Here is an 8,658-nt window from a genome sequence, read left to right on the forward strand (position 1 = left end):
TCAGATTCATGCAACCATGGTTGATAAATTTCTTTGAGTGATGGTGATTTTGTTTTGCCATGTTCTTTTATATGTTGTGGAGGGAATGCAATAGGATCTTTGTGAGAACTATGTCGGATGGTAAGCATTGGTCATTGAGTTTTGCCAAGCTGGATGGTGCCTAATCAAAGCTTCTGCGTTACTCTTTCATATTCTTTGAAGTTGCGAGCTATTCTGTAGTTAGACTTGCCTAGCACAAGCAACGAGGTGCCTTTTGGTATTTTGACAGGTGTGCTTTGGAGACAGTTGTTAAATCTGTCTCTGTACTGCTCTGATCTTCTGTCAGAGGAGAGCTGTGTGTGAGGTAGAAAGCAGGCGTGAGTTCTAAACTCAATCACTGACTTGTGAGGAGCACCAGTTTCTCAGGACGCTCATCATCTCTGCAACCTGGCGTACGTGAGGAGGTGCTTGCTCGTTTTCTTTGACGGGCTTATCGCAAAAGTCTGGTCTGATCTCAAGCCCTGAGTCCAGCTTACTTGCGGTTTGTGGTACCTTGATTTGAAGTGGTGCTCTCCCGTGGCAGCATCCAGCTCTAGGATGTTTCTTGGTGCCAGTATCGCGGTTTCTGCGTTTTGAGAGACAAGCGCTGTTGCTGGGAGTTTCATCTAATACAAGTCAGCTGTGTTTTCTGCTCAAGGCTGTTGTTACCAGAACTTTTTTGTGACTATTGAGGTCTACAAAGATCCATGACTAAATTATGCATTAGAAACATCCCGTTTTGTGGGGTGTTGAGAGGTGGTAATGACAGCTAGTGAATCGAGTGAGGTTGGAAAGATTTCCATAGTGTTTAGTTGGCAGAATTTTGAAGCTGTTGAGTCATTTTTAACAAACAAAAATTTAAAGGATGGTTTTGTTAGTAAATGCTTTCTTGGTGACGGTCACTGAGAGTTGAATTAAGCTCAGAATGCAGATTTTTCAGGTCATTCATTATAGGAAGAGTTAACACATATAGAGTGGGTTATCCACGTGTGGAAATCTCCAGAGGAAGGCTGCAAATACAAACGCAACGTTCTCCTTCAGATACACGTTACAGGTACGGGCGGTGACACAGCAAATCGCTCAGGGAAGCTCCTTTCCTCTGTTGCTCAAGCACATGTGTTGGGCAGCAGTGGCTCCTTCTGGCTTCAACATGTGTAAATCAGAGAGGGGTAGGTGGTTGTTGAATTTGGTGTCGTTAGCGTAGGTGTGGTTGGGTTTTGTGACTCTGCAGTTTTTTGGCTGAGACATTGTCATTTTCTGACTTGGTGCTCTGCCTCAGAGCTACGCACAGCGTTACTGGACTGCGTTACTGCTGCAAATTGATAATCCCTCAGCCTTTGCCGACCTGATAAGATGATTCTCTATTTCTAGTTGAAACCTGCCCTCTGTTAATTTTGTCTAACGAGTCATACATGCTTTTGTTTCAAGTGGCTATATTTTTAACTAATAGTGGCGATGCTGCAGATTTGTCAGGCAAAGTGAGACTTATTTTGAGTAATATCAAATTGCACAATTAGAATTCTTGATTAAAAAAGATGAGCTTTATTTGCATCTTGAATTACAGTTTCTCCTTATACATCATTATTTTGCAGAAAGGATGAAACTAGTATGAATTTATTTTATTTGTCAAGTATTGATAGAGGCAGCTCTGTTTCCTTTTAGGAATCTGGGTAAAAATGGCTTATCTAACAGTAGTATTCTATTGGATAAATGCCCACCTCCACGACCACCACCTCCACCGTACCCTCCCTTGCCAAAGGACAAGCTGAATCCACCTACACCTAGTATTTATGTAAGTAAATCTAATGGGAAGAGTGCATTGCTGACTATGTTTTGTAATTGTTTGGGTATCTGAATTACATAATTATTTTAAAGATGTACTATTCATAGCTGAATTCTAATTGCAAGGATCTTCCAGCTAATGTATATGTGTTTTGCAAGTGACAGTTTAGGTATAAATGAGCAAGTAATTAAACTAAGCACCCCTAACAATCTGCTTGAAAATACAGTAAAGAAAAAATTAATGAAAGTTGAGGTGAGGTATTATAAACAAAACATCATTAGGAGAATGCAGGTTTTAGTTGCACAATATTTTCTTATGCAAACATTAAAACTTCTGTTGTGAAAATAAAGTCTCATAATAGCTTCATGAAGAATTTGAGCTAACTTCCTTAGTAATAGAAGAATAAATTGTAGGATATTCATTTTGTTGGTAACAAAATAAATAAAATTATGTCCATACAGGCAGTGTAAAAATCTCAACTCTAGCTTTGGTCAGCTCAGCTTGGGGGCCAGAAGCAGTCGGTACTTTGGTCTGAGAGCTGGATTGAGCTGGAAGCAGTAGTGCTTCCAACTGTTCTCCCAAATGTTGCATCGGAATTAATTTGCTTTGTTAAAAGTCTGTCACACCTTTCTGAGTCCCTACAAAGCTTGTAGAGAACCATGCTGCAGTGTATTGTACAGATGTGTCACTGTGGGTCCCAGTATTTGGAAACTCTGAATTGTAGTGCTTTTTAGTAAAGGAGGCGTGTCTTCAGTATTTTAGAAGGCTCACAACAAATTAATTTTTTTAAATAAAAAAAAGGAAAAAAATAGAAATGAAAAAAAAGGTGGGGAGACTAGCATGAAAATTGAGGTCACAGGTGCACAAAGGCATACGAAAATCAAATCAACATTTCTGGCTAATATGAGATATACTGTGACAGAGGTCTTTTTAATTATACTGTTTCTTGTATACATTGTCTGTAAAATGAGCTTTTTTTATTTCTGAAAATAATTTAGGATAGTATCTTGTTCTTCAGAGAATCGTGTAGATTTAGTGTATGTAGAAGGCTACTGTCAGATAAAGAAATAAACCGCAGGAAACTTGGATTTCAAAAGCTAAAGCAACCTGGGAATAATTCTTGCCAAGAAATAAATTACAGTAACAAATTAATTTTCAGGAATCCAACTCTAATCATGGAAGGAGTTGTATGATGTGGCTGTTCATTCCCCACAGTGCAGGGCAATGGTGAAAAATCCTATCTTCTTTCTGTTCTTTCTCTTTTTTTAATTATTCTTTCTTATTTTAAAAATAAGGAGTCTGTATTCATCTGACATCTAATATTCTGTTATAATTTTACAGTTGGAAAATAAACGAGATGCTTTCTTTCCACCTTTACATCAATTTTGTACAAATCCAAACAACCCTGTTACTGTAATACGTGGCCTTGCTGGAGCGCTTAAATTAGGTAAGTTTATTTGTTGGTTTGTTTTTTTTTTTTATGTGGGAAAAAAAAAGTGTATGTTTTTTAAAAAGAAGTCTCTCGGTTTTTAGAAGTGAATATTTTATTTCTGTAATACTTGTGTATTCCAAGTAATTAGGGTAATGTGTAATTTCTCAGTTTGCTACTGTTACTATTCTTATCTCCAAAAAACCCACATCAAAAGTCTAGTGGATTTGGTTGAGCACAGAGAGGAGATTACAGATAGATTCCCCCCCCCCGCCCCATGAAAACTGTGGCTACACATCTTTATGCCTAGGTTTAATCCTCTATAATGTAACTGTGCACGACATTGAAGTTTGTAGGTAGAAAAGCTATTGTTGCTGGTACGAAATATGTTACATGATGGAAATACTTTTCATAAAACTCTGGTCAGAAAATTACTTTATTGGTAATAGATTTAAACACTGTTTACAGATTTGTTCACACAAGGCATGTAAAATGTTTCTTGGAATATAATCCCTATGGTAGCTGCCAAGTTTTTTTTTTAAGCTTCTACTGTTGTGTGCCCGAAAGCTTTCCAAGTGTTAATCATGAGTGTTAATTATTCACCTACAGGTGTGCTGAGGTGGAAGGGGGAGTACTTTAGCTGAAGCCTTTAGATAACTTTAAGTATCAATTTTCTTGAAACTTCTTGCTACTTTTTAACTGTCATTTATGAGTTTAATCCTGTTTATTAGATCTAGGACTCTTCTCTACTAAGACATTGGTAGAAGCGAATAATGAACACATAGTGGAAGTAAGGACACAGTTACTGCAGCCAGCAGATGAAAACTGGGACCCCACTGGAACAAAGAAGATCTGGCGTTGTGAAAGCAGTAGATCTCACACAACAATTGCTAAATATGCACAGTACCAGGCCTCCTCATTCCAGGAGTCTTTAAGGGTAAGTCTGTTTTTATTATTTAAGGTATAATTTACTAATGATATACTAACTCTGGAACCAGTTAGTAATGGCTGTTAAAAACAAGTGGAAGCCGTTAGTGAAAAGGAAACATTTTCATTACCATGAAGAGCATAGGTAAATTTACAAAATCTGTTTTGAATAAAGATTCAGATAGTATATAGCATGTTCCTCCGAAATGTTTTTTTGTAAAACTTAATCTTCGTAAGCTGAATCTCCTGGCTATTATATATTTTTAAAGTTTATTAGCTTAAGCTTTCATATAGTAATGTCAAAATTCCTATTAAAATATTTAGAACTTAAGATGATTTTTATTTTTACTCGTATTGCTTCTAATTTCACACACACTTTGAAATCAGATTTTTTTATTCTTCATAGTATCCTTAATTAATTTGGATGTGACATATTGAAAGTTTACATTCATACTTGTCTTTTGTTGAGTTCCAAACATAACAGCTGTTACTCATTTTAGAAGTTCTTAGACATATGTGACAGTGTGAAATATTTAAAATGTTACTTTATTGGTATTACTTTTTAATATTTTTCCTAAAGTAGTGAGCACATGCTTGGCATTAGCCATTGACACTCCTCAGAGGCTTCTGTCATCTGGTGCTTAAAAAAGATTAGACTGAGGTGGAACTAAGATAAAAAGATATTCTTGACTAGTTTTTAATTTGAAAATAGGGAGAACACCAATGTGGGGAATTAACTATGGCAGTTTTCACTGCCATTGCACAGAAACAGCAGTGGTTTCAGCGAAAAAGGAAAGAGCTATTCTAAATTTAGACTTTATTTATTAGAGGAACGTGTTAGAAATGAAAAAATTAATTATTAGGTGTAGAAAAGAGAATGGAAGGTGCTCACAAGGTTTTGAGCGAGGCTGATAAAGGATGAGGAAAAGAAACAGGAATACCTTTGAAGTGGAGAGCAATAAAGTCATCAAGAGCTTGGGACACATAGGATTTTTCTTCCTCTGCGGTGTTAATAAATTTAAGTAGAATAGTGACTGAAGTTTTCTGGTGCCTCTTGAAGAGTTGCACCAGCAGTGTATTCTTGTACGTGGTTCCACAGGGGCTGGAGGACGTTACTTTACTGGAACATCTTGTAAATATATGGTTAATAGCATTCAGAATTGATCACATACCACCTTGTCAGAAAAGCCTCAGCTTTGGATTTGCACCAAGAAGTGAACTGCAGCATTTTCTGTTTTGTTTTGGTTTTTCAAATTGGTAGTAAAAATGCAATATATAAAATAATTTTCAGATGATGATTTTAATTTTTCCCTTGGAAATCAGAAAGTCCGTGTGCATGTGTTATTGGCCTACCACTGTTTTGACCTGTCCTTAGGTGACTTTTCAGTGTTCAAATGAAAGCTTTGTTTCTTCTTTCTGCAGACACAATCCTCTTGGCTTGCCCTAAGTGATTTTTTTTTTTTTCATTCCTCCAGCAACTATTACTTTGTTTTTCTATCATGTCTTATGGTATTTGATAAATCCGTCATCACTAGGTTTCTTTTTTTTTCTCTTTGTCCTTCATTCAAAGGATGAATAAGACTTTCTCAGGTACACAGGGCACTTTGAGATTTAACAACAATCCCATTCAAAGTCAGAGATCTTTGAAAAGCCTCCAGGCAGTTCTTTTCTCTTTTCTGTCTTACTCTTTTTCCTTCAATGTGCATATACTTGCCAAAAAATAAATCTTTCGAATAGGGTTTTGAGCACACTGCTAAAAAGATCAAATTACATGATTTAATATTGCAGTGCTAAAATAGTATATGGCTATGAAAAATTAAAAATATTTTACATAATGGATTTTAAAAAGTTAATTTTATAAATACTAGTCATCCTAGTTTCATATCAGGATACTTCCTTGACTAGAAAGAAGGTTCTAGTCTGAAAAAGTTTTCCTTAAGTATTCCTTAAGATTGGATTCCAGTTCACATGGATAATGAACGAAACCAGCATACTCATTTGAAATGGTAGTGTAGACTAGCAGAAATGTTTACGGTGTAGGCATTTTCTGTTATCCTGGCCTGAGCTTCACTGAATCTGTAGTCATGAAGAATTTTTTGCAATGTCTTTCGACTAATAACTCTATTTTCTAAACAGTAATTTTGACATAAATATTGACATATTAGATATTTTAAAGATTGTACCAGCATCTTGAAACAAATGCACTTATCTCTGTGACTATGTTACCACTTTGTACCTATCTATTTTATATATATTCTTACTTATGTATGTTTATAAACATGGTATAAATATGTATATATTTAGATATATAAAACATTTCAACAACTGTGTTTTGTAGGAGGAAAATGAGAAGAAGAGTCACCACAAGGACCACTCAGATAATGAATCCACATCTTCTGATAAGTAAGTGTGTTGTAACTGTGGTGATTTTGTAGTTGGGTTTCTGTGTTTTTTCACATCATTCCCGTTTTCACATTCACCTATTTTAGTTTTCATATTTGCAGCTCTGGGAGGAGGAGAAGAGGACCTTTTAAAACAATCAAGTTTGGGACCAACATTGATCTGTCAGATGACAAAAAGTAAGTTGATTAGTTTCTCCTGCTCACAGTGGTCTTCTGCAGTATGATACTCCTTCTGGAAAACCAAGGCATTCTTCTCAGACATCAGCCAGTCTGATAAACCCAGTTACAGTAGCACACCCCATTTCCACAATGGAATAGTTACCTTCGGTCTTAAAACTCTCGTTAGAAGTCCTTCACACAGTAAAATCTGTCTTCAAGCTTTTCTCCCTAGGATCTTTATTTTTCTGGAAATGAACTTGCATATCCATCAGAAACTATTCTTTCTAGTCCTCCTTCAGATACATTCCCTTTATTTCATTCTGAGGCTTTAAATCATTTGCTTACAGCTTCAATAACTTCTGACAATACCAAGTTGTCAGTCTGCACAGAAGTTGTAAGATTAAAGGTTTTTTCTTTTTTGTCTGTCTGGAGCTTTTGGGTGTTGTTTCTTTTTATTCCTACTGTCACGCTTTCTGTTTCCGTTTTTTCGTAGCTCTTGCTTCTCTATCCAGGAACAGGGTTCAAAATAAGTAGTAAAGATCAGACCAGTGCTTACCCGTGGATAAGCCATGGTTCCTTTCCCAGATCCTAAAAAAATATGGAATACATTGAGTATTCTTGAGATCACATAATCCTTCTCTAGGTGGATAAAGGTAGCTTAGAAGAACATCAGAAAGCATTAGAAATATTCTGAAAGGATGATTTCATTGTCCAGTAATAATTTTCTATTTGGTTCAATCTTGAGGTAAGTGTAAATTTTCGTAAAAGATCCATCGTGTCTAGGCTATCAGTCCTGTGAGCTGAAGTAGAATGGAATTTTTGTACTGCAGTCATGAGAGCAGAAGATTATGTTGTTTGAAGCTGGGGACTAACGCCCAGTTAAGATGCTGAGGACTTTTGTGGTACAGTCACTGAAAGATCGAAGTGTGTATATATTTATGTGATTAGAGATTGTCATAAAAATTTACACATTAATGCTGTTGTTTTCTAAAGAAAATTCCATCTGTACTTACAAAATCATTGCTAATAAACTAGCACTCTGACCAAACCTTTAGGAGAGAGACTTGAACCTAAGCATATGTCACCTGAGACTCATAGAGAATTAGATTTTGTTACTTCAAGTAGTTCTTGTAGGATCCCAGGTAGATGCCAGATCTTCTGATCTGCAGTCTCAGCTTTTGCTACAAAGCTGTCTTTCACCTCAACTAGCCTGTCAGATCTGTGATTATATTGGGAAATAATTTAAAATCAAAAGCTGGCTGGGTGACATGACAAAACTGTGCACTTTAGTTATGGGATTTTTGTGTTTGAAGCTCTGTGGTTTTGGGTTTTTTTTCTTAATCCACTTATTCAGTTCCATAGCACAGGCACGTTGTTAACTCTGTTCTTGGTCACAGCAATTGTGTGCACAGGCAGGGGTGTGTTTAGACAGTCTTCTTGAAGTATGCTGTTGTGTCCTATTGTTTCGTTCTTGAAGGTGTGGTTAACAAATTCTGACTGGCTGGCTTAGAGTGTGGGGAGAGCACAGCTCTATTTTCACTTGGAAAAGATGTAAAGAGGTGTAAATTGCAAGAAGTATTTTCTGGCAGTACAGCAGCAGACTGGCTAACTGCGAGAGTGAGTCCAATCGATCCTGGCTTTTAGCTCATCCTTAAATGAAGTTGTTTAGATTTCTGTAACTGTCAAGTAAGGGTATTGCATTGTCTCAAATTGCCTCTTAAGAGATGCTGACTTATGTAGCAGTAGATTGTCTGCTCCTTTATCTCCTAGACTAAGAGTTTTTTGAAAATATTTTCCAAGCTCTTTAAGACTTCTAGAGATTTACAGTTTGTCAATTTTGATGTTTTGCTACAGGTGGAAGTTGCAACTCCATGAACTGACAAAACTTCCTGCTTTTGTACGTGTGGTATCAGCAGGCACTCTTTTACAGCATGTTGTTA

At 36.4% G+C, this 8,658-nt stretch overlaps 1 protein-coding gene across 1 annotated transcript in view; it reads left to right on the forward strand.

Moving 5' to 3' along the window:
- Positions 1–1,680: 1,680 nt before the first annotated feature.
- Positions 1,681–8,658, forward strand: part of LOC104273460 (lysine-specific demethylase 6A) — a gene marked incomplete at its 5' end in the record, with an annotated part of 22,402 nt that continues 15,424 nt past the window's right edge. Inside the window, 6 exons of the mRNA XM_009868797.1 lie at positions 1,681–1,810; positions 3,143–3,248; positions 3,962–4,167; positions 6,496–6,560; positions 6,662–6,736; positions 8,573–8,647. Of these exons, the coding sequence (XP_009867099.1) occupies positions 1,681–1,810; positions 3,143–3,248; positions 3,962–4,167; positions 6,496–6,560; positions 6,662–6,736; positions 8,573–8,647 (657 nt within the window). The remainder of the gene's footprint in view (positions 1,811–3,142; positions 3,249–3,961; positions 4,168–6,495; positions 6,561–6,661; positions 6,737–8,572; positions 8,648–8,658) is intronic.

Source organism: Apaloderma vittatum, unplaced genomic scaffold (assembly GCF_000703405.1).
Source record: "Apaloderma vittatum isolate BGI_N311 unplaced genomic scaffold, ASM70340v1 scaffold15184, whole genome shotgun sequence".
Classification (NCBI taxonomy): domain Eukaryota; kingdom Metazoa; phylum Chordata; class Aves; order Trogoniformes; family Trogonidae; genus Apaloderma; species Apaloderma vittatum.